The sequence below is a fragment of the Panthera tigris genome, chromosome F2 (genome assembly GCF_018350195.1).
Source record: "Panthera tigris isolate Pti1 chromosome F2, P.tigris_Pti1_mat1.1, whole genome shotgun sequence".
NCBI classification, from domain to species: Eukaryota; Metazoa; Chordata; class Mammalia; order Carnivora; family Felidae; genus Panthera; species Panthera tigris.
In genome coordinates, this window is record NC_056676.1 from 65,897,630 (window position 1) to 65,922,395 (window position 24,766).

The 24,766-nt window shown below is 39.4% G+C and overlaps 1 protein-coding gene across 5 annotated transcripts; it reads right to left on the reverse strand.

Annotated features, from left to right (window-relative positions):
- Positions 1–250: 250 nt before the first annotated feature.
- On the reverse strand, positions 251–24,174 carry ZHX1 (zinc fingers and homeoboxes 1). Of its 5 annotated transcripts, none has more exons than XR_006212898.1 (5): positions 23,904–24,174; positions 16,865–16,977; positions 4,586–7,432; positions 4,110–4,177; positions 251–1,837 (listed from the first exon to the last, which is right to left on the reverse strand). XR_006212898.1 is itself a non-coding variant. In XM_042973042.1 (5 exons), the coding sequence occupies exon 4, from the start codon at positions 7,205–7,207 to the stop codon at positions 4,589–4,591; it is 2,619 nt and encodes an 872-aa protein (XP_042828976.1). In that variant the 5' UTR covers positions 7,208–7,432; positions 8,070–8,299; positions 16,865–16,977; positions 23,904–24,173; the 3' UTR covers positions 251–1,837; positions 4,586–4,588. The 5 variants fall into 5 exon arrangements, 3 of the variants coding, with proteins under 3 accessions (XP_042828976.1, XP_042828974.1, XP_042828977.1); XR_006212897.1 differs by having other exon boundaries at positions 4,081–4,177; XM_042973042.1 differs by lacking the exon at positions 4,110–4,177 and adding an exon at positions 8,070–8,299 and having other exon boundaries at positions 23,904–24,173.
- Positions 24,175–24,766: the final 592 nt, after the last annotated feature.

Below are 24,766 nucleotides of genomic sequence, written 5' to 3' on the forward strand. Positions count from 1 at the left end.
TTGCTCTGTCAAATAAATATATTTAAAAGCTAGCAAACATCAGAGCAGAATGAAGTGCCAAGTTTATAAGAGAAGATGGTGGCGGGGGGGGGGGGGGAGGGGAATTACTACTAGTTATTTACAGTTATACAAAGTTAATATATTGCAAGGGAAGCATAATATATATCCAAAGGCTTCATTTCCAATACTTGACATTTCAAATCTAAAAATATTAAAATTGTCAAACAAAACTCAGACATGTTAGCAATGGTTTAAAAAAGGGAGCAATTTAATCATTATAATACAGAGTGCTTTAAGAAGTTTTTAAATGTGTAAAAGAAAGAACAGTTTAGTGCATTAAATTGTTACAGTCTTTACATTGCTTCTTCTTAAAAAAGTTAACAGTAGTATGAAAAAGCCACCCACGAAGCCAGCTGTCTGAGTGAAGAAATCAGCTACATTGCAGCATTTTGGAATTACTAATAAAGCTATAGTTAAAAAATAAAAAGTTTATAAAAATGAAAGCAGCATGCATATTCAAGGCTTTTTCATAACATTTCATTAGCTGACAAACATTTAGGTAAAAACAAGAGCTTAATATTATTCATTAAATTAGACAAAAGAAACTGGCCAAGCCCACTACATCCGGTCATTCAGAAAAACGTTTTCAAATGCAGAGCTAATTAAACTGAACATTTTTCTATGAAGAAAGCACAGTTTGAAAAATGATCCTATAGTCACAAAAAAAGGGTCCTTCTCAACATGAATGAACAGCACCTGTCTTTACAAAGTTTATAAGTTAGTATGAATTTTCAGTCTCCTGATATGGCAAGAGTTAACAGTTAACACTCCCATAATTCATAAGTGAAAAGCTAACCTTTAACTCATTATGATCAGTTCAGAATTTTTTCTCTATTCACTGAAATTGCTACGTACAGTAGAATTTCACTGAAAGATAATTCTTGAAAATTCTGATCGGATACCTGTACAAACATTTCTGTTTTCTATATGATTGTAAGAAAACACTAAGTATATATTTACTACATGGTACTTCTTCACATTTTTGGTAAAATATTTATTTCAGAGTTTCACCCTATTCAAATTCTTATGCCATTTTCTTTTCCTTCAATACTGATTATCTTCAGTTTACTACAAAGCAAATTCAGCTTCTAATGAAAAAAATGAACAGAGTATTACAGAGTAAGAGTGGTATCTACGAATGTGTTCAATTAAAGATCCAATCATTAAGGGCCAAAGATACCACAAGATCTTAATGGTTCCAACGCGTGTCAATCGGCTGTTTTACATTAAAATGGTATAAGCCCACGTACAAATTTTAATCTTAGTGCAAGGCCTGATAAATAAGACATAGAAATAAATCAGGTTCTTTTTTTTCCCGTTTCTAATAATTTTTACTCTGTAAAATGTTTGGTCACTCAAAGCTATAAGCTTAATCACGTATCAAAGAATACAGGCAGTAAGGCCCATCTCACTAGACATACAGTATTAACCTGGACAAAAGATGAGGACAAGCTCTAGTGGTCATTAAACCCCCTCAGAAAGTCTAAGAATCAGAACGTCTCCATCATATCAGAATAAAAATGTACTATATTAAAATTTGAATTTTTACAAGTTTTTTTTTTTAATTAGTGTTCTATTTACATTGCAGAACTTCCGCCAAATGCAGTAGTTTAACTTTGGCACAACATTAAGTTCCATTTCTTTTGGGCACTGGATCCTATCTTTTGAGAATGTGTATGCCCCAAAACGTTTTCAGTGTCATCAAAGTTTGGGCCCATTCACAGTAAATCAGACATCTTGCGGTGAAGAATTGATTCTCATCCAACATTTTAGGCAGCTATAAAAGAAAAACATAATAAAAAACTAAAATTTTAAAGAAAACAATATTTTAATGTTTACCACTTTAGAAACAAAAATTATACAAATTAGCCATGAAAATACATCCTCTGTATTCGCTTATTAATACAGAAATCACTTGCTATATACATCTTATATAAAGCACTAGATTTTGTGAACAACTCCTATGTATATATTCTGCATATAGACATTTTCACCTATATGTAATGATTTATTAAAAAATTATTAGTAGGAAGTATATATTTCATTTTCAGTATTTGTTTTTTTTAAATTAACTAACATATATTTTGAGAGAGAGAGAGTGTGTGCACACGCAGGGGAGGGGCAGAGAGAGACAGAGACAGAGAGAGAGAATCCCAAGCAGGCTCCATGGTCAGCACAGAGCCTGACATGGGGCTCAAACTCACAACCGTGAGATCATGACCTGAGTGGAAATCAAGAGTCAGACGCTTAAGTGACTGAGCCACCCAGGCGCTCCTCATTGTCAGTATTTGTAGTAAAAAGACTGAAATCTAAAGGCTCTTGTATTTTTTTTCTATTTATATACAAGGCTGGCTTGTGCAAAACATATTAAATGTATCTCACTTTCTGCAATAACTATTTTGGAAGTTTTGGTTACTTATTTTTGGTAAACTGAGCCATACTTAAATGGAGAAATAGCTATTTAGAGGAAACTCATGGTGAATCCTTTTATAAGAGGAAAAAGTATTTTGCTAAGCCAACAATAACTTGTTAGTTAATGTGTTTCATAATTTTCAACTTAATATTTTAAAAGGCATGCCTGAATATGTACCATGAAAGTACATGTCTATTATATATAATATTTTGAAAACGGTGGCTTTGTATGAATTTTCTGACCACAGTATCCATTAGAGTATCAATAGAACATGAGAATTATCTACACTAACTTAAAGTCAAACCAAACTGTACAAAAAAGTTCCTATTGTTTTTGGAAGATCGGCGCTCTCTACAGAATCACTGCTGAGGTTACAACAGCCGCAATGACAATTCACTGCAGCAACGCATTTCTTGCTTTCATCTTGGCCAAGTGAGAATTCTTGTGTTTAGCAATAATAAAAAATGCCTGTTAAAAATATTTTATGCATCTGGGTCAGAAGAAAGCCTGTCCTGAAAATTTCTGACAGTAGGAAGCAGAGGGCTGCACACAGAGTAAACCTGCAAAAACTGTTCAACTGCTGGTGACTTACATTATGCTTACAACCCGGAGCGAGGCTTTATTCTAAGACAGGTGCGTTAAAAAAATAATATAAAATAGGTGCATTTTGAGTTTCATCTGTTTTTCTGCCTGCAAAAAAAAAGTGTTAACAGAAAGAAAACTTGGAAGAGGGCTGCTAAGCAGTAAAAAAGGTGCCTGGTACATATTAAGCTCTCTATAAATAATTGCTTAGCAAATAAATAAAGCCAGGGAGGAAGACATGGAAGAATTAAGGAAATAGCTGGCAGAATAACAGAGCATAAAAGCAGAGGATGGGGTAGGGATGCAAAAAGCTAAGGAAGTAAGTAAATATGCTCATATGATAATGAGGGTCTATGCCTTATTGCCTCCTTTACTGTGTGAGAACAGCGCAGTGACTTCTGATAATAAGGTGGTTTGGGACTACTGATAGACATACACAAACATTTCGTGACAAGTGCACTGTTCTCAAAAAAAGTGTAAATTTGATCCTGGAATACTCCAATACAGAGAGTAGGAAAGAACAGAACTATGCTATTGAATTCCAGAAGTATTAAGAATTGAAATCCTAACTCTGAATCCGGTATCTGATTTGCAACTACAGTGGAATTTTAATTAACTCAATCTATGAATTAAAATTTAAGGAACATGCCAAACCTTCAGATTTAAAGCATATTTACTTGTGCTTTTATAACAAGAGATACATTTTTAACCAAATACAGTGTTTCTGCTGGTAGCAGGTTTGTTTTATATCAAAGAGTGAAAAGATACTTTACGCAACTGAGTTAATTTAATATCAAATCTGTTATTTACCTTTTGATCTCTGAGACAGAAATAATTTATATCACAGTTTTCAAAAACAGATGCCATCTAAGCAAATGTGAATTTACATAGAGCCTAAAACAGACCTTTGGCTTTCAAGAGAAAAATTACTGAATAATTTTAACACATAAAGCATGTTAAACTATAGTTAAAAACCTAATAGTTTGGGGGCAATACAATGAATAAAAAAAGATACCCATTTTCACCTAGTTTCCTAAAACTGAGCAATCCTCACCCCTGTGGTAAGTCTTTCCTTCGGTATACTTTTCCCCTTCTTTTTAGTTTTCGTTTTTGAATTCTTTCCTTAAATAGGCAAAAAATGAAGCTTTAGTGAAGGAGGGTTGCAAGCAATACATTTTAGTTATCTTTAGTATTTGTGAATCCACCCCCCCCTCCCCGCTGCCCCATCTCCCTTCTCTGAGAATGGGCAACTTTCCCTTAAGACAAAGTAAAAAAACATTTCATGTAAAAAGTAAGTAATTAAAGCAGCATTAAACTCTACATAATAAACCTAACAATCATAATAATCAAACTACACATAATAATCATGTATCTCTTGGCTACAGTCATGTCCCCTGGTCATCTTCTTAGCTAAAATAAAAACCATTTTAGAAAAAAAAAAAAAACTATCAAAAATGAACGTTGTCAGGTACGAGGCAACTATTCTAAAGGTATGTGGTTGACGAATGTACGCTCAGATTAAAAACTTACATGTCAGTCATCTGATTTAGAAAGCTTCCGCTTCACATGTCGTGGGGGTTCCCAAGTGTCACTATCATCGGTTTCTTCTTCGTCCTCTTCCTGATCATCGATGACTTCATCTTCCTCCTCATTTTCCTCAAATAATTCTATTCCTAACTCTGATCTTCTCTGTCTTTCTGCAAACCACTCTCTGACCTGCTCGTAGCCCATATGTGATTTGTTAACAAGTTCGTCAAGGTCTTGCTCGTTAAGAAATTTGTGCTTCAGGTAATAATCCTTAAGTATTGCAGTTCCAGTTTTAAATTTTATGAGTGATGGCCCCCTGTCCCAGTTGTTCATCCTCTTGCTCCCTCTCGGCCGCCCGCGCGGTCTTCCTCTTCCCCTTCCTTTGGGCCTCCCTCTCCCCCTTTTCCTTAGGGAAGACAGGCCATTGACACTACTCGAATTGGCGCTTTGATAGTAATAGTACCATTTTAAGTTTCCATTTTTCCAAGCATAACGGGTGTCCCCAAACCAACTAACTATGTCTGTTCTCGCAAGCCCGCTTTCTTCAGCCAGCTTGTCATACTCCTCTGGTGACGGCCACTGCGTTCGGACAAATGCACTTTTAAGCATGTGCAACTGCTCGGGTGTTTTTTTACACACCTTGCCTGTACTCCCGGGCTTAGGTGCACCAGATTCATCTCTGGGAGAAGCTTCTCCAGCTTCTTCTTTGGAACTACCTGCATTACTTTCCTCTATTTCCATTTTCTCTTCCTTTAAAGCTTTTGATTTCTTCTTCTCTGTAAACCAAGCGTCAATCTCCCTTCTGGTAAGTTTGGTTTGCGCTCTTAACCTATTTAATTCTTCATCTGTAAGTGCGGAGCTGTTGAGAAAACTTGCCTGAAGAGCACGAAGCTGCTCTGCAGTCTTCTCTTTAAACTTCTGGGGAGTAAAGTCTGGAAAAGGATTCCAGGACTGTTTGGGCTGTGAAGTGACAACGGTTGGGGATTCCGCGGTTTCGTCGCTGGAGTCTATGACGATCGTGGCGGAGGAATCGTTGTTGAGATGCAAGCACTGGTTACTCTTTGAATTTCTCTGGTTGTACCTTGTGTCGCTAAACCATTTTTTAATCTCTCCTTTAGTCAGGCCTGTGATCTTCATAAGTCTGAGAATTTCTGAATCGTGGGGAAACTGATTTTTAAGGTAGCTAACTTTCAGTTCTGCCAGTTGCTCTTTCGTCTTTTTTGCCCGAATGCCGAACGAATCAGGGTTGGCCACGGCGCTTTCATGTTTGACAAGCTGAGGAGGGGGAGCGGCTGCCGTCGCCGGCTTTGTCTCTGCAACGGGCTGCGCGGCAGGTGCCTGACTCTTTTGCACATTTGTTTGATTCGGAACCCCTGCCACTGTCAAGGCTATAGGTGCTGTCACCGGCAGGGTGTTTGTTCCCGCCACTTGTGTAAGGACCAGACCTGGCTGACCAACTATTTGGCATGTCTGTAAAATGGATGGTAAACCGTTACTCCCTGTGGAAATGTGGGTGGGAATAACAGTTATGGTCTGAGGTACAGTGTGTACTGTTCCGTTGAATTGTTTTCTTCTCGCCTCCTCTACTTCCTCAGGAGTCCAGCTGACACCATGTTTTAGGCGTTGGGCTGAAAACCATATCTTGATCTGTTCCTCTGTGTATTTTGCTTGAGCAGAGAGAACAGTAATTTCTGACATTGTCGGGTAAGGGAATTTGTTGTAGGTGTTAAGCAAAAGGGGGTTGTTATCCAATGCAGCATTGTAGGTAGGAATGCTATTAACAGGGATTAAGACTTTGGGAATCAGATTGGAATTCTGCTGGGCCGAGACGGCGGTTATCACCTGTGCTAACCCAGGAAGAACCGCTGCTGGCGTCACGACGGTGCTGGCAGCACCTGGATGTATTCTGTTCGCAACGGAAGTGCTCGTGTTAGATTCAGAAGCCGAAGAACTTGGATTTTCCACAGTTTCTTCACGATCCGGTTTGATTTCATTCTCTTTGTCTTCAGGAACATCCTCCACTGAGTTGTGGTGAACTGTGATCCGTTTGGTCTCTACTTTATTCTTCATCATTTTCATAATTGGAGTTTTACTGATAGATATTCCTGAAGAGACTTCTGTTGGTTCAGCTTGCTCTGAGTTCTCCTCTTTAACAAAACTCCCATCAAAGGTCAGATCATTTATTGTCTGTTCAAAGATTGTCTGGTTATTTCGTTTCACCATAGTCAACTTAAAATTCTCCTCTCCTGGGTGATATTTCAGATTATGCTCAGAAAGTGCATCATACCTTTTGGTAAGAAAATTGCATTCGACACAAACATAGGATGAGTTTAGCACTACGTTGGGATGTTCTGAATCCACATGAAAAGTAAACATATTTAGATCTGGGGTTTGAAAAGTACAATATTTACATTCATAGCCACCTTCAACTTTTTTATTTTGCTGATTGTCAGAATCCACAGATTCATGAACTTCTTCATCGCTTGAGATACTCTCTGCCCTGGTGTTGTCTACAGGTGTAAGTACAGGAGGACCGTCATCCAAATCTGATATCAACTCAAGGTCTGGATCTTGCTCACTGGCAAGGACCATGCAGGGTGTTGTGGATTTTCGCCTGCTTGCCATTCTGATGTTATGAGCAAAATCTCAGTGGTGATTAAAAAGCACTGAAGCTTAAAACTGTTCAGAATTCTTCATTTGAAAACAATGGCTTTTGGTTCTTCAAGTCCATTTTTGTGTTCAACAAGTTTCATTAGCAGCTTTTTCATGGTGCAATCAAGTAAAGAGCTTATCGTTGGCAGATAAAATACTGTTGGACTGCTGAACTTTTTGAAGCACAACTCCAATCACCTACATTAAAATAAATTTAAAAATGTTTCAAATGCGTGATTATGATCTTTTAAACAAATTGCAGTTATATTTCACTTATACGAAGTTGTTGGATAGCTCTGTTATAAAGATCTAGAATAAGACTGGAACCAGGAAAAAAGTCCTCTAAGGAGGATTATTCCAAGCCAACTCACTGAAGGTCACGTACTATACTAATGGTCAGCCCCCAGGCTTGTTGCTTGGATTTTTCAGCCAGCTCTATAATAAAAGGGAAGTAGGAGAAGACTCTGCTTTGGTAAGCACACTGTTATCAATGTGAAATGATAAGCTGTTACTAAAGGAGGAACTTTAAAACTATAAAAAGCAGTCACAGGTACTCAGAGACTCTGGCATTAAGTGTATATGAAATTCAATCCATCAGTTACGCTTTCTTCCTCCCACTGGTTTGTTTTATCATTCCAGTAGCATGGCCAAGTATGACAAAAGCAGCAAAGACGGATACGAATGATCATAGTTTCAGAAACATTATTCTTAATCATTCTTCACAATGCTACCAGAATTTATAAAACGTATCTGATCATATCAGTCCCCTGACTTAAAGTTTCCCCAATGTCAAAAGAATGAAGTCCAACCTCCTTAAGCCACATGTAGTTCTTACCACAACTTGGCCTCGATCTCGATTTTCTTCCATCTCTCTGCTGACTCCTATTGCCTGATGCTTTGGGCACAGTAGACACAACTGCTGTTCCAGGGACACACAGTGAAGGCTGTTCCTTAGGCCAGGACCCTTGTTTGTGAATGTGGTGTGATGATCTTGTCTTCTAGATCACCTTCTCCCTTTAACTTGGCCCGATCTCCTCCTCGGTTTATCGTTTGGTCTAGCACTTACTGTGTTGTGGCAGAGGAGTGTTACATTTCTGTCCTCCAACCTCTCCGTACTCCTGCTCTCCTTACTAGAAGTTTGTGTCTCATTCTTCCAAGAACCTTTATATCTTCAATCTAATGCTCTCCCAGCTCAACTATCTTGGCTGACTTCTCATTTATTTCTGCATCCCCTTTGCATACAAGAAGCCTAGAAGTAGGGACTCACAAAACGTTTTTTAACTTGAACTAGAACAAATAGGAAAATAGTCCTATGAAACTCAACATGCCCAGAGAATATCACCACAGAGAACAGCAGCTGAAATTTACAAGAATGACCGTGACTCATCAAGAAAAAGTGAATTATGCTCATATACATACATTTTAATAATTTTCTACCCAAATATTTAAAAAATTTTTTTTTTAATTTTTTTTAATGTTTACTTATTTTTGACACAGAGAGAGAGAGAGAGAGACAGAGCATGAGCAGGGGAGGGGCAGAGAGACAGGGAGACACAGAATCTGAAGCAGGCTCCAGGCACTGAGCTGTCAGCACAGAGCCCAACGCAGGGCTCGAATTCACAGACTGCGAGATCATGACCTGAGCCGAAGTCGGACGTTCAACCGACTGAGCCACCCAGGCGCCCCTAAAATAAAATTTTTTAATGTTTATTAAACGTTAAACATCTCTCTCTTATTTTTGAGAGAGAGACAGAGACAGAGAGAGAAAGTGCACAGGAGGAGCAAAGAGAGAGGGAGACAGAGGAGTCAAAAGGGGCTCTGTGCTGACAGCACAGAGCCTGATGCAGGGCTCAAATTCAGGAACTGTGAGATCACGACCTGAGCTGAAGTAGGACACTTAACTGACGGAGCCAGGTGCCCCTAAAATACAATTTTAATGCTACCTCAATGAAAGGTGGTGTGCTTAAGTCTAAACTAAATGAAAATGGAAATGAGTTAAGCGGTCTCATTTACTCTCTACCTCAAGAACTATTTTCATTCACTAGTATAATCCTTTTCCTAGCTGAACTGAGGAGAAAAAGTTTACTTCAAAGATTATAAAGCAAAACCTGGTCTGTCTGAGGAGATATACTGACTCAGTAAAAGAAGAAAACTTTTTAGGAAACAGAACTGTCCAAAGAGAGAATGCCCTGCCTTTGAAGGTGGCAAGATCCTCTGCACTGGGGTTATTCAAGTACATACTACATATCCATTTGATGGATCCAAGCAACAGACGGAAAGTTGGCCTAAATACCCCTCGTGCCCAGACTTCCAATATTATAAAATAAAAAGCAGGGAGCCTGGGTGGCTCAGTCACTTGAGCATCTGACTTTTGATTCCAGCTCAGGTCATGATATCACAGTCATGAGATCAAGCCCTGTGTGGGGCTCTGCACTGGATGTGGAGCCTGCTTAAGATTCTCTCTCTCTCTGTCCCTCTCCCCTGCTCTAAAATAAAAAAATAAATTAAGTAAAGCACCAGCTTAGTAATAATAGTATCCTATTCTCAAAGAATCCCTATTCTCAAAGGTGTCTTTTTTGTTGTTGTTAGTTTTTTTACTCTGGAAAATGCCTTTGATTTCTAAGGGAATATAAAGAAGTCACTGATATTTAAAACTATTTCTTAACTGAATGTTATAAACTCAACTAATGCCATCTCTCCTATGCAATTCAGTAGGATTTGAACTATTTCGTTCAAGTGCTAGAATAGCTGTTTGATTATTTTTTGTCATTAGGAAGAGGTATTTCCTCAACTAGCCTGCAGTAAGTGGAAGAGTAACAAATGAGCAAAACCCACATTTTTGGCAGTGAGGGAGAACTGCTGAAAGGCAGGGGAGTAAGCTATTTTGTAACTGTTATTCTCCCAGAATCTCAGATTATATTTAAATGGGTATATACTAAGAGTTACAAATCAAAGATGGAAAGGTGGAGTTTTTTTTGTTTTTTGTTTTTTTTTTCTGGACCTACCTTTCCTTAGTGATGGTTTTCAAACTTTTTGTTGTAAGCAGGGAAGCCCTTTCTTCAAACAAAATTCTAGGAGAAGCCCTGGGGCAAAACGGACAAATAAACAGCTGCCTGGCTGGAGAAGCAGAGGCTAAACTACTTCCTGACCCCATCCCATGGATCCCATAAGCCCTACTTGCACCTCTGATAGGTTCTGAGATGTGTTTGAAAGCCTGTACCTTAAAAACTTAAACACTTTCAAGACAATGTATGGGTGTCACCAAAAAATCCTTCTCAGTTTACCACTGCTGAGCCGTGAAATTTGAAAACTAATGTGAATTTAATGTGTCCTTCAGGTTGTTTCCCTGTGGAAGGCAGGGCCTGGGCACTCAGGGCTAAAACAGAGTAGCCAGTACTAATAAGAGATACAGAAGGGAAACTTGAGGAGCTAAGATCCCCTTATTGTTCTGGCTCTCTAGGTCTTAGGTTAAACTGCTTACTTTTCATTTTATGTAGCTTAAAAATAGGAATTAGCCAAATTACTATTTTTATTTCTCTTCCTTATAGCTCACTCTTAAATTCATAAGAATTTAAGCAGATATAAACAAATTTTAAAAGCTTAAATATTTTTTGATAAAGTCATAAAATTACAAAATGTTCACACATTATTTTACAATCTAATGATGTATATGCACAGTTGTGCTTTGTCCTTTGAAAGCATTGGTCTTGGCAATGTAACCTTAAACAAGCTACTTAAAAGAGAAGCTTTTTGAAATAAAGTCTTCAGGCGGCACCTGGGTGGCTCAGTTGGTTAAGCGTCTGACTTCAGCTCAGGTCATGGCCTTGTGGTTCATGAGTTTGAGCCCTGTGTTGGGCCCTGTGCTGACAGCTCAGAGCCTGCAGCCTGCTTTGGATTCTGTGTTTCCCTCTCTCTCTGCCTCTCTTGCATTCGCGCTCTGTCTCTCTCTCTCTCAAAAATAAATAAACGTTAAAAAAATTTAAAATAGGGGCGCCTGGGTGGTTCAGTCCGTTGAGCGTCCAACTTCAGCTCAGGTCATGATCTTGCGGTTCGTGAGTTCAAGCCCCGTGTTGGGCTCTGTGCTGACAGCTCAGAGCCTGGAGCCTGCTTCACATTCTGTGTCTCGCTCTCTCTCTGCCCCTCCCCTGCTCATGCTGTGTCTCTCTCTGTCCCAAAAATAAATAAAAAGCGTTGAAAAAAAAAAATAAAAAAAAAAAAATTTTTTTTAAATAAAGTCTTCAGTAAAGCAAAAGACTCAAACCTGATCATCTTGGGCATTTAAGACTGCCTCAAGCTCAGGTTACTTATATACCCAACTACACAGACCTGAAAAATACTCTCTCTTTCCACTGTATTCCTGAAAACTGTTCGCTTACATTTTCCTAACAAAACCAGAGTCGCTATATTGTTTAACATATTTCTAAAGGGAGACTGAAAGTTCCCAAAAGATCCTCAAGATGTGGTCCAATGGCTCAATTTTACTATAATGTATATAGCTCAAAAATAGACCAAAGCACAAACAAAGGCATCCTCATGGTACTGATTATAAGGTCATAATTTTCAGGGAAGCAGGGAACTCAGTACAAATGCCCCACTTTTATGACAGAAGAAACCCAGGCCCAAAGGAATAAATTCACAGAGGCTCTGTGATATAAGACAAAACCACGTTCTGGAGTCTCCTCTGTCACTCAGTAGTTCAGTGACTGGAAAAGTTACTCAGTATCAACCTCAGTTTTCTCACCCATAAAACCAAGATTCTTCAATTCAACAAATTCACTCAACACCTATTTGCTGAACGTCAACCATGAGCCAGGCCCTGTGTTGGCACTACAGTAAAGTGACGATCAAGACAGACTGCCTCTGGTGTGTCAGATATGAGCAGTCGAGCAAGAAAAACAGGCAGTAAAAATTACTTAAAATAACTGTGATCAATGCAATGAGAGAGGAAGTATCAGAAACTCTATGGGCACATTGCAGGAGGCTTCTAGAAAAGCAGCAGAAAAGGCTACCCTGGAGAAAATAAGAATGGTGCCATCTACCTCAGAGGCTGATTGAATAAGTGCTTCACACACTGTGATACACGGTAGGTGCCTAATTAATGCTATTTTCCAGTCTCTGAAAAATTCTTTTGGGAGATGAAGAAATACCATTTATTTAGTATTATTCCCTTTCTCTCTTTCAAGTAACATAATCAGCTGACAAGGCACACAAATTGAATGAAAAGCAGAAAGGGTAAAAAGACAGAAGGAAAATATCTTTGGTGTGGTTCCAATTTATCTCCTTTTATCATTAAAGTGCAATAGGGCTGAGACAGGAAAACTGTCATATAGAAATTGCTATTAGCTGAGAGTCATCCTCTACTTGAAGGTCAGCTAACAACAGAACTCAAAATCAATTTGGGGAAACTTGCACTATTTACCTGTAAAGGAGAGTAGAGTTCAGTTGCACAACTGAGTAGCTAGCTAGGTGGCTTTGCAATTTAAGCACAAAATGAAGATTGCCAATAAAATAAAAAAATATGCTTTAAATGCATTCAGCACTGTAGATATAATTATACTTGAAAGCTATTTTCAATTAACTTTTCAGTAGAAAAATGGTAAAAAAAAAAACAAAAACCCAAAAACAACAAAACAAACACCAAACACGATCAATTAACTGTTACACTGCCCTTAAAAATGGTAATCAAGAGTAATTAAGGAATATGAAAAAATATTTATCCATTTACTGTTACAATTTTTAAAGATCAGAACAAAATTTGCATATTAATTAGAAAATAACTATGGGAAAATAGGTATGTATATGGACAAAAACTAGATGAGAATATAAAGAAATGAAATTTTCACATGAGATTATGGGTGAAATTTTTATGTGTGCTATTCACAAATTTTACTGTTGTTATAATATTGCTCTATTGGAAAATGCAACAAACACTAATTTCAAGGCCTTAAAATTGCAAACAGGCTAGGATATTTTGGTGGTCCCTTGTCTGCAGCTGGAAACAAAGTTCCCTTTCTATGGCAAAAACATGGGCTACATAAAGGTTTTTTTCAGGGAAGCAGAAATCCCTGAGTATGTATAACACCCAGACATTTTTGGGAGCTGCTTCTCCATGGCCTGAAAAATCAAACTAGTTCTCAGAGCCCTCAAGAACACTCGGAGTCTGCAGCATATGGATCTAGGCCAAGCCAATTTCCATGGTTTTATCTGCATCCTGGCTCTTCTGCTGAGGGTAGGCTACTTCTCACACAATTCATGATTCTTCGCTCATCAAAATAATTATGACAATGTTTCCTTACAGGAAAGCATTTAATGAAAGCAAAATTCATTTTATCAGTGTATAAAAACTGAGACAGTTCTACCAGCAGTTCCTACATGGTCAAGAAGAATGTCCACGCAGTTCTCCACTATATCCCCAGGGCCCAACACATTGCCTATCAAGGCCTCAATAATATTTGCTGGGGGCGGAGGGGACCTTTAACACTCATTTATAGAGGAGTTATAAAGTTATAAAGAACATCTGACTTATTTTATAGATTATTTCCAATGGTAAAATCCTTACCAATAACATTACCTTAGTCACTAGAATATTAAAACAACTCAAATATAAAACATCCTATTTATTAAAATATAGCAGTGAATATTCAACAAACATTTACCAACATGTATAATTCTGTTGTAACAAATCAGTTTTACATATGAATAGTACATGTCTAAATATTGGACTGCGTTAAGAATGAAACAAGGGAGACATACTCATTCGCAGAATTAGTCCTGCAGTGAAACTCAGGAGAAAAGTGTTCTTGTAAAAATAGCAAATGCAAATCTGAACTTAGAATAATTATTTTTCCGTTCCAGGAGAAAACTGTACTTTAATGGTGCTCTACATTTTTAAAGAGATTAAAAAATAAGTTCTCAATGTAATCTACTATAAATAGTAGATTGTTTTAAATTCTATGCTTAGTGCTACAAAAAAGCCTAAAAATTTTTATAGTTAAGCAGAACTATACTGAATTTCCATGCCTCTATTTTTTTGGCTGTCTTGTACTTCAAATTAAATGATTAATAGATAATAATTTATTTTGCTAGTTAGCCACAAGAGCATGTTATACTGGTATTTTATGTGAATAAAAACTATTTTTTATACCAATTCTAAGTCAAATATGAGTACTTATAATTTTTAGGGATTATGTTAGTTTTGAGTTGGTACTAACTAAAAACTGTTCTCAGGGTAGCTAAAATATAAACTGAGACTCCTTTGGGATATGTATTCATACCTATACTGAGAATTCTTAGAACTCTGTATTCTATTTAGTTTCACTTCTTACTCTCTGAGTCACAGTTCTGTTTAGCCAGCTGAAAATACTTATTTTTACATGTTTATATTCAAACTAAAAGTTACAAATCCACCCAAATCACAGAATGCCTGAAATAATAATAGGAATAAAGAATAATAGAGTATAACTAACTAGAATTTAAATAAAAATTTGAAAAGACAAAAAAAAAGAGTAATGGGATTAAAACAAATATTCACTTTGTTAAAAAAAAAAGGATGCTTTTTTTCTTAAAACATTTATTCATTTTTCAGAGACTGAGAGAGACAAAGCATGAATGGGGGAGGGAGAAAGAAAGAGGGAGACAGAGAATCCGAACGAAGCAGGCTCCGGTATCTGAGCTGTTAGCAGAGCCTGACACAGGGCTCCAACTCATGGACTGCGAGGTCATGACCTGACCCGAAGCTGGATGCTTAACCAACTGAGCCACCCAGGTGCCCTGAGGATGCTTTTTTTAATTAAAAAAAGGAAAACAATTTTGGCCTCTATGCACTTGAGCATTTAGAAACAATGCTCAAGTTCCTAAAAAATATTAAATGAGAAATCTGACAACCCAAATCTGTACCCACAGCAAATGTTTTTGAGAATTACGGTAACCTAGAATCATTACCTAAGAGATAAATCTCAAGAAAATTGCCAATATGGTCTCAAGACAATCAAAATTCAAGTATTAAGGTGAATATAGACAGGAGTGAATGTGATAAAAATGGAAGCATCTAAGAAATTAGCCAAAGATCATCTAATTTAAGAAGATCCTTTTGCTAATGCTAAACTAAGGCTTAAGGGTTTAGAAACTCCATCTTCTCTGTTTTTTTCCACCTGAGAAAGCCAACCTTAAAAATGCTAAAGATTAAAAGAAGATTTCAAGCTGGATAAATTTCTCTTTGCAAGCTCTGACCCCATATTTAAGGAGTGAAATGTCTTTTTGAAAGGTCTCTGCTGGGTCACAAACGTGGCTCAGTCCGTTGGGGGTCCGACTTCAGCTCACGTCAAGATCTCACAGTTTGTGGGTTTGAGCCCCACATTGGGCTCTATGTTGACAGCTCAGAGCCTGGAGCCTGCTTTGGATTCTGTGTCTCCCACTCTCTGTACCCCTCCCCTGCTCCTGAGTGTTCTCTCTCATTCTCAAAAATAAACAAACATTAAATGCAAAGAACGGTCTCCAATATCCTGGTTTTCTACCTTCTGTGGCATTAGGTAGGTATATAACATATTGAGAGTGATATACAAGTAAGTACTATGGTGGAATCTCCTGTATTTATTATTAAAGTTTATAGTAGTACCCCAAAGTAATTTTTTGCTGCAAATAGTTTTTCCCTAATTTTCTCAAGGAGGTGTGTTAACAAGTCTTTCATAGGCAATGTAACATAAGAATGCTATTCTTGATTGCAAGTGAGATTATCACTGAGAGGCTGAAAAAGCATTCATCTATCTGTTACCTTCCCCATTTATAAAATAAAATGTTACCTGTTTCACTCAGGTTATAATCATTTAGTTATAAAAAATACTTTGAAAGACAACAGTAATTAGTATTGGTAATGTCAACTTCTAAGGACTCTATCAATTTTTAAAAAATGAAAGTTGAACCACCACATTAATAGTTATGGAATCTTTCCTAGTACTTTCTGAAATCATCTAAAATGACAATTGGAATAATGTGTAAATATTTCAGCACTATAGTATGTAATCTAATGCTTGTTATAAAAGCCAATTTATGTCAGGCAAATAAAATATAAAAGTGATTACGTATAAATATATTCAAATATTTAAAAACTGGCATGCTTCACCTAAAACAAAGTATTTAATCATCAATATCCTAATTTTTATATTATAATTAACTATTATTAATAGATTATATATCGTAAGTATATTTTCAGGAACTGATCTTGTAAGTCTTGAAGCATTTTTCTGGATATAGGCAAAAAAAAAAAAAAGGTAAAATTTCTAAATCAATTTCCCTACACTAAAGGTCTCTGCCCTCGCAACCTTAATTTGACTTGTTTGCCACTGTTACCACAGCACCAGGTACAGTGTATTTCAGCAATTAGTCGAAAAATCAATTATTAATATACCACCACACTATCATGAAGTGTGATGCTGTTTTCTTTGAAATTAATGCAGCCGATACGCCTTTATTTTTAAAGCTTGAAAGTACATTTCTTAACAAAGTGTCAAGACTAAGTCTGCTGCTTTTTTAAGAAAAGCTTTTAAAACGTTAGGCAAATATAGTATCATGGAATCTAAAGTGAGCATTATTCAGAATATGAGTTTTATCATACCCAAACAATGAAACACATACTTGCCATAGCTTCCTCAGCATTCTGTTCTTTGACAAGGACAGTGTCCCTTCAAATTAGGTGTTTAGCTCAGGCCATCATTGCCAACAGGTCTGAAGTACCTATCTGCCATCTCCTACAAAAAAAAAAAAATAATAATAATATCACTTTATCATCCTAGATATAATTCAGTCTTAGGACTTTAAAGGTTATGCCTTGGCTTTTTAAAAATAAATATAATTTTGAAAAAAATTAATTTCCTCATAGAAATTGTAAAAGAATCATTTAAATGCCAAACCCAATATCAGTAAGAAACACAAAATTTAAAACATTTTCCAAAATTCTATTTATATTATATAAAACAACCAAGTCATATACTATTTTCACTATTATACTATTTTCAATAAAAAATTTTCAAAATGTGAATATATGCAGGCTATAATATAAAAACTGAGGTGAAGAAATTGGGAATTGTAAAATATTAGTACACAAGTTATGAAAGACAATTTAGTTAAACTAAGAGGTGGGAGGAAGTGTATGTTTACATATTCACACAATAAACCCACTGATACTTGAATCCTATTTTACTATGTAATAATTGGAATGGGGTGGATTATTAAGCTGGCAACAAGCCAGTACAACTTAAATAAATTAGTGGTACTCTACCCCAAAGCATGTGGTATGTAATAGACTGATCTGTGTTTCATTTTTGCAAGAAAGCTACTACCAAATGGCTTTCAATCAGTGTGTTGTGAAGCATCAGACTGTACAATCAAACAAACTGAAAATCATCTGCCGAAATTGAGATATGTGTCCAAAAATGTTGTGGTGTATTATTTGGAGCACTTAAACCAATAAGGAAAATTTAATAAGAGCTATAATTGCTTCTTTTAACAAATAACAGTAAATAGTGCTTCTGAAGGGTTGAAGCATTTTTGTTGTTGTCTTGAAGCACCGAAACCCCATAAACCACAGTGAATAACTATTAAGGAAGATTATTTCCTCCAAATAACTTATTCTTTGATTCCATATGTTATTATATACACGTTCATCAAGAGGCTCTCAAGAAATAATGGAAATACACCAACCCTTTAGTAAAATATTTCTAGGTTAAGTTAAAGCTTAGGCTGAATAGTTAGACTATTTTCATGAAAAGCAAAAGAGCATTTTCCTGGTAGGCCCACTGGAACATCCTGTTATCTGCAGCCTGGGATTTTACAGTTTCATTTCCTGGTATCTCCTTGTTTGGAAACTCCTGAGCCATCCATATACAGGATGTGGACTAGAAGAGAAGATAGGAAACAGCTGCCAAAGAGGGGAAGCTATTTTCCAAAATGAATTATTAATAATATAGGAAATTGGTAACCTATTTGAACTCATTCTTAAATCACACAGTAAGTACAAGACGTTTTACTGAATAAGAGTCTCTTGAGAAGAGCTGCTGAGACACGTGAAGGCACAAGGCAACTAGAGGAGCAACAAATGAGCTCCGCCATACTTCTGGATGAAAAGCATACTTGCCTGACGTTATTTCAGTTCCTGGTACTGGGATTATTTTAGAACACTTCACTCTAACTCAAAGTAACTTTAACAATTTTAAGATTAGAATGAACTTCAAAAACTAAAGAAGTCATCTTAGCCGTATACGTTATACAAGAAAACAGATCAGTTGTTTTGGCAGAAGATGGACTGCAAACAAAGACGAAGAGCTTGGGCTTTGGAACCAGACTGCATGGGTTCAAATCTCAGCTATGTCACTTACTAGCTGGGTGGCCTTAGACAAGTGACTTAGCCCGTCTATGCCAATGCCCCTCATTTAAAATGGGTCTCTATGAACATGTATTTAAAATGACACATGTAGGGGTGCCTGGGTGGCTCAGTCAGTTAAGCGTCTGACTTTGGCTCAGGTCACGATCTTGCACTCTGTGAGTTTGAGCCCCACATTGGGCTCGGTGCTGACAGCTCAGAGCTTGGAGCCTGCTTCAGATTCTGTGCGTCCCTCTCTCTCTCTGCCCCTTCCCTGCTTGCACTCTGTCCCTCTCTTTCTCTCAAAAATAAATAAACCCTAAAACAATAAAATTAAAAAATAAAATAACATATGTAAAGAGTTTGGAATATCTCCTGGCACTCAGTAAGTCCACAATTACATTTTTCTGACATTTATTTATTTATTTTTGAAGAGAGAGGGTGCAAGTGAGCGAGGGGCAGAGAGAGAGAGACGAGCAGGGCTCACCTGAAGCACGGCTTGTGTTTTACCTGAAGCGGGGCTCGAGTTCCCCCTGAGCTTGCTTGAGGTCGCCCGATGTGGGACTCAAACTCATGAACCTGAGCCAAAGTCAGATGCTTAATGACAGAGCCACCCAGGCACCCACATTTTTCTGACTTTTATTTAAGGTGTTTATTTTAAGTTACACAACAGAGGAAGTCTTTGCACAAACCATGCTAAATGTTGAAACATTATAAAATAGTTTATTATTATTATTTTTATTTTAGAGAGAGAGACAGGGAGGGAGGGAGGAAGGGGGAGAGAGAGAAAGAATCCCAAGGAGGCTCCCTGCTCAGTGCAGAGCCCAACTTGGGGCTCGATCCCATGACCCTGGGATCCTGACCAGAGCTTAAATCGAGTTGGACGCTCAATTGACTGAGCCACCCAGGTGCCCCAAAACATTATGAAATATTTTAAAAGTTTAGGCAACAATCAATCAATTTTATTTCCATTTCATACCTTTGAGCATATTTAGCAATGCTACAAGTTGGCTTTAACAGATAGACATTAATCAATCATAATTTTATACCCCCCACTCCAACATACACATACTTTCTCTGACCTTAGCTTCAAGGACAATCATTAATATATGACTCATTTTAAAAGGTGTTTCACAGAACTAACAAAGCTCTGATATAAATCATCTAACTGTAGAATTTCTCATGAAGAGAAATTGTTCTGTCCTCACCATGCCCTCACTCTCCAGGACAGTCCACGCCCAGTAAAGTTTTAACACAATTCTTTTTGACAATATTGGAAGGTAAAAGGGAATAGACTAAATATAGAAGAAAAACATCATTATGAGTGAAGTACTCAGAAATATCAAAATCTTTCCATCTCTTTTCATTCCTCACAAGAACCAAACAAAAAAGAGAAAGAAAGGCCTTTAGAAAGGGAGAAAAGGGAGTCAGAAATCCCATAGGAAATATGAAATCACTAAAATTTAATGACAAAGTTCTTTTACTTAAAATGATAAATATGTTATGTCTATTACTTTAATGTTTTGATGTTTTAGATTTTGAAAATATTATTTTTTAAAAATCTAAAAACTGAAAACAAACATCCTTCATAAAAATTCTGACTGCCTTGAATGTCATTCTTAAACTGCTCATAAAACTTCTTTTTTAAAGTACATCATCATATTTGTTTAGATCAAAGGTATATATTTTTGTATCTCTTGAATGCATCATAGAATATTGATTATATAAGCTACAAAAATTCAGCATCCTTTAAGACCAAAACCTGGCAACTACCTAAAAATTTACATAAATATTTACTTTAAAAATTATCTGTATGAAATACAGGTCTCCAAAATGTAAACTCACATGTATATCCTGATGAATAATCTAAATCAGCAGCCTCAGTCAGGCAAATTTGGTCACTCACAACCACAAATATATCAGAGCAACAAGGATACGATAAAACAGATCAGTAATATTATGGAAACATCGGCTATTATTCAAAGGCTATCAGCACAGGGTTTTTTTTTCCCCCCTTCAATTAAGTGTAATTTAAATTACTTCTGAGATTACATAGGATGATTTAGAAGGATTTTAGGTTAGAAAAAATTTAGATGTAAAAGTGAATGTGCTACACTGGCTACTAGCTACTACCATAAACAATGCAATAGATATTTCCAAATACCTCCATGAATTAATGAATATGATATTAGATTAAAACCTAGCTTAGGCACTGAAGTTTTAACATGGCTAATATTCAAATAAGTAGAGTCTCTTGAGCCCAAATCCACAATGATGCAATGTACATAAAAAGGTTATTTCCTCAGCTGCATTTGTAATCACTTTAGTAATTTTAAGAGTACTTCCATTTAAATATAAAACCATGATTTACGTCAAACTAAGTCCCAAATAACCTATTTTTGTGCCCAATTAACATTATAAGGAAGAAAACAAATACATTATTACATCACCTTTCAGTCTTAATGTAAAATATAATAAAAAAGGGAGAAACTGCAAAATGAGCCACCTCACCTATGCTATTAAGTTCATTAATAAAATAACATAAAACTTGGGGCGCCTGGGTGGCTCAGTCGGTTGGGTGTCCGACTTCGGCTCAGGTCATGATCTCGCGGTCCGTGAGTTCGAGCCTCGCGTCGGGCTCTGTGCTGACAGCTCAGAGCCTGGAGCCTGTTTCGGATTCTGTGTCTCCCTCTCTCTCTGACCCTCCCCTGCTCATGCTCTGTCTCTGTCTCAAAAATAAATAAATGTTAAAAAATAAAAATAAAAATAAATAACATAAAACTTTATTCACATTTATTGAAAAAAAAAAACCCTGTAAGTATCATCGAAGGTGAAATAATTGTGAAATCATCAATGGACAGTCCTCCAAATCCAGGGACATAACAAGCTCACTATAAGGGAGAGACATCTACTACTAATGAGTGCTCACCAGCACAAGCGCATTTATGTTTTCAATCCTAGCATATTTTCAAACCATCTGGCATCAGTGCCACTCTGGTTCATCCAGCCTCATCTGTTCAGAACTGAATACAAAACTAGAGCTACATGCACTTTGGGGACACCAAAGAACAGCTCACATGTATAATAATACTCCAAATGCACAGCTCTCAACTAGTTTATACTTGAAATGTGTTTGAGAAGCCATTTCCCTGACAGACGTTAAGGCTCTTAAAAATACTAGAATGGTTCAAAAAACCTGTATGAATCACAGCTGTCATCAGTTATCCAAGTCTTACTTTCTTTTTTTCTCATTTTATTCGCGATCATGAAATAGAGCATTTGAAGACGTACTTCTACAAAGATTCACTGATAAGTGAAATTCTACCAATTCCATATTGAAAGACCATAAGATTTTACATTTTATTTTGCATTTTGCACAAGATTAATCAGCTTTGCCCTAAAATGCTTAGAGCAAGGAGGGACAGATTAAGGGGGGAAAAACATTCGTGAAGGCCCTTTTACATCCTGTTATGCGTTACTGTCTTTCACAGCGCCCACATTTCTTTTGCTTGAAATCAAGAGTCAGAATTGCTACTTGAGAAAATTTTTAAAAATCTATGGATATACTGAGGCCAACATCCCTGTGAGAAACAACGTTCATTCATCCTCACTGTTGGCATAAGAACAAATGACTTTTGGGGGGTAATTTTTCAGAAACAAAGGTAATTCACCTAACACCATATAACACCAGTTGAAGCTTTCAGACAAAGACTAAGAAACAATGACCAATACCAACAAATCTAAAGGTGCACTTATGTAGGCACGTACACACACACACACACACACACACACACACACTCACACTCCAAACCCACAAACAGGCACTGTTCCTGGAGGGAAGACTGCTTCTTCCTAACTGTGAACCCTGTATTTTCCAATCCTCTGATTTCCGCCCCCCCCCCTTTTCTGTTGTCCTCTTGGCCTCCAAGAGAACTGCTTTTTTCCTTTCAAGTTACATGGAATCCCAACCTAATCACATTACAAACTACCACCCTTTCTTTACCACCCCCCTCCCCACCCCCACCCCCACCCCGCAAAAGATCAGCTCCTCCTCATGTGTTTCTTCAGCTCCGGGGTGTGATAGAAAAGCGCCGCAGAATTCCCACTCTGCCCCATCTCTATCCTGTATCCCTCCTCTATCCACCCCTTTCCCCGCTTCCCACTTCCCCTCCCCTGAGTCTTTCACTGAAGCCTTGCCAGAGCTTGTTCCTTCGCCAACCTAAACTAAGGATATCAAACGGAACCTTCTCCTCCTCTGGGCTTTTGCTCTTTTCTTACTGCTACCTACGGAGGGGAGAGGTGGAGGGAGATGCACGAAACAAAGAATTTCAAGTCCCTGTACCTACAACTTGGGCGTAAATCCACAGGGAAAGGGCACCCGCCAGAGGTCTTCTCGGCCATTAGACCCCGCTCCCGTTCCCCTCACAGCTCCTTCCCAGCACTTCATTCCCCGCCAAGATTGGGAGATGGTTCCCGTTAGGCCCCAAGGCTCGGAGGAGTCCCCGGTCGGCCTCTCAGTCTCCCTTCTGAAAGGGACGGATAACATCTCCATTCTCTTTAATTAACTTCTCCCAGTCTTCCTCAAAACGGAATACAGTTCTTAAAGACTCCATTCTGAGTCTTGCCCCGAAGAGGGGAACGGCCTGACCCCGAAATGGATGCCCAGTCTTCTCCGAAGTGGGGTACAACCTCGCCGGAAAGGTTTCCCGGGGCTCCAACCCCAATGCCAATGCGCTCAGCTCCAGCAAGACGATCTTTCCTTACTCTCCGAGAGACAGTCCCCACGAGGCCACGGGCCCCCCGCAGGGCAGGCCTTCCGACCTCCCCTAGGACCCTTAACATCGCTGGGGTCCTCCGTCCGTGCGGCGCCCTCTCCTCTCCCCTCCTCACCACCCCCCCCCCCCGGAAGCCCCGTCTTCACTCCCCTCAACAGTCCCAAGTTGTTCGGTGCTCTTATAAGGACCGGGGCTGGTATATTCCCCTACAGAGCCCACCCGCAGCTCCTTCCACGGCCGCAGACACCCCGAAATCGCGAAGGACCCTCGGGAGTCTGTCCCTCGGCGGCGATACCCCCGGGGCCAGCAGGCCGGGTCCCTCCCCCTCGGACGCCCCGCGCCGGGTCCGCCCCGCCGCCCGCCGCCGCCGGCGCGCTCAGCCCCCGGGGTCTCAGCCCTGGGGCCGCCCTCCTCCGGCCGGCCCGCGCGGCGCTCGCCTTCCCCGGCCGCCGCGCCGCTCGCGAGCTCTGCGCTGCCGGTTCCCACCCGCAGTCCCCGGGCGTCCCGGCCCACTCGTGGCGGAGTCGGCTCGTGCCGCTACCTGCAGGGGCCGCCGCGCCTCTCAGCGCCCCGCCGCCGCCATCTTGCATTTCAAACCGGCTGCACTTTTCAGGGAGTCAACTCTGACCTGTGAACCCTACACCCGGAACCGCTCGGCGGGCCGGCACACGGCCTAGGCAGCTCGGCGGGCCCTGCAGAGCGTGGAGGGTCGGGGGTGGGGGTGCGAGGCGAGGCGCGCGCCCCAGCGGCCGACCGGGGGCGGGGAGGGAGGGAAGGAGCCGGCCGAGGCGGGGCCCTCCCGCGCGCGCGCCGTCCGCGCGCCCCCACCCCGCTCCGCGCCAGGCTCTCTACTCACGGACCCGGCTGCTCCCCTGGGGTTCGACCCGGGTCTCTACCCTCTGGATTGGCGCACGGGGAGGTAGGGAACCGCCCCGCCCCTCTGTCAACAGAATCCCCGCCCCGGCCGGCTCGGAAGCCCCGCCCTCTGTCAGCAGAAGCCTCGCCTCCTCCAGGTCTCGAAGCGGCCCCGCCCCTTGCGGGCGGTAGCTCCACCCACCAACAGAAGACTTGTCTTTACTCAGGTCAGTCCCCGCCTTCTGTCACTTGTGGCCCTGCCCTCCGGGCGCTCTGCCTTGCTAATGTCACCACCGGATCCTAAGAAACGCCCCTTGTCATCTTAAGCCCCATCTCCTGGTGGCAGTCCATCCAAGCCCCGCCCCCTTCATCGGAATCCCCGCCTACTGTCAAAAGAAGCCCCGCCTTGCTGAGACCAGTCTGGATTCCAGCCCGAAACCCCACTTTCTGTCAACCGCCGGCCCGCCTCTTCTCGCCTGCGGGTGCCTACCCCAGCACAAACCGCAGCTCCACCCGCTGACACCGAAAGTTCAGTTCAGCCTCACTTCG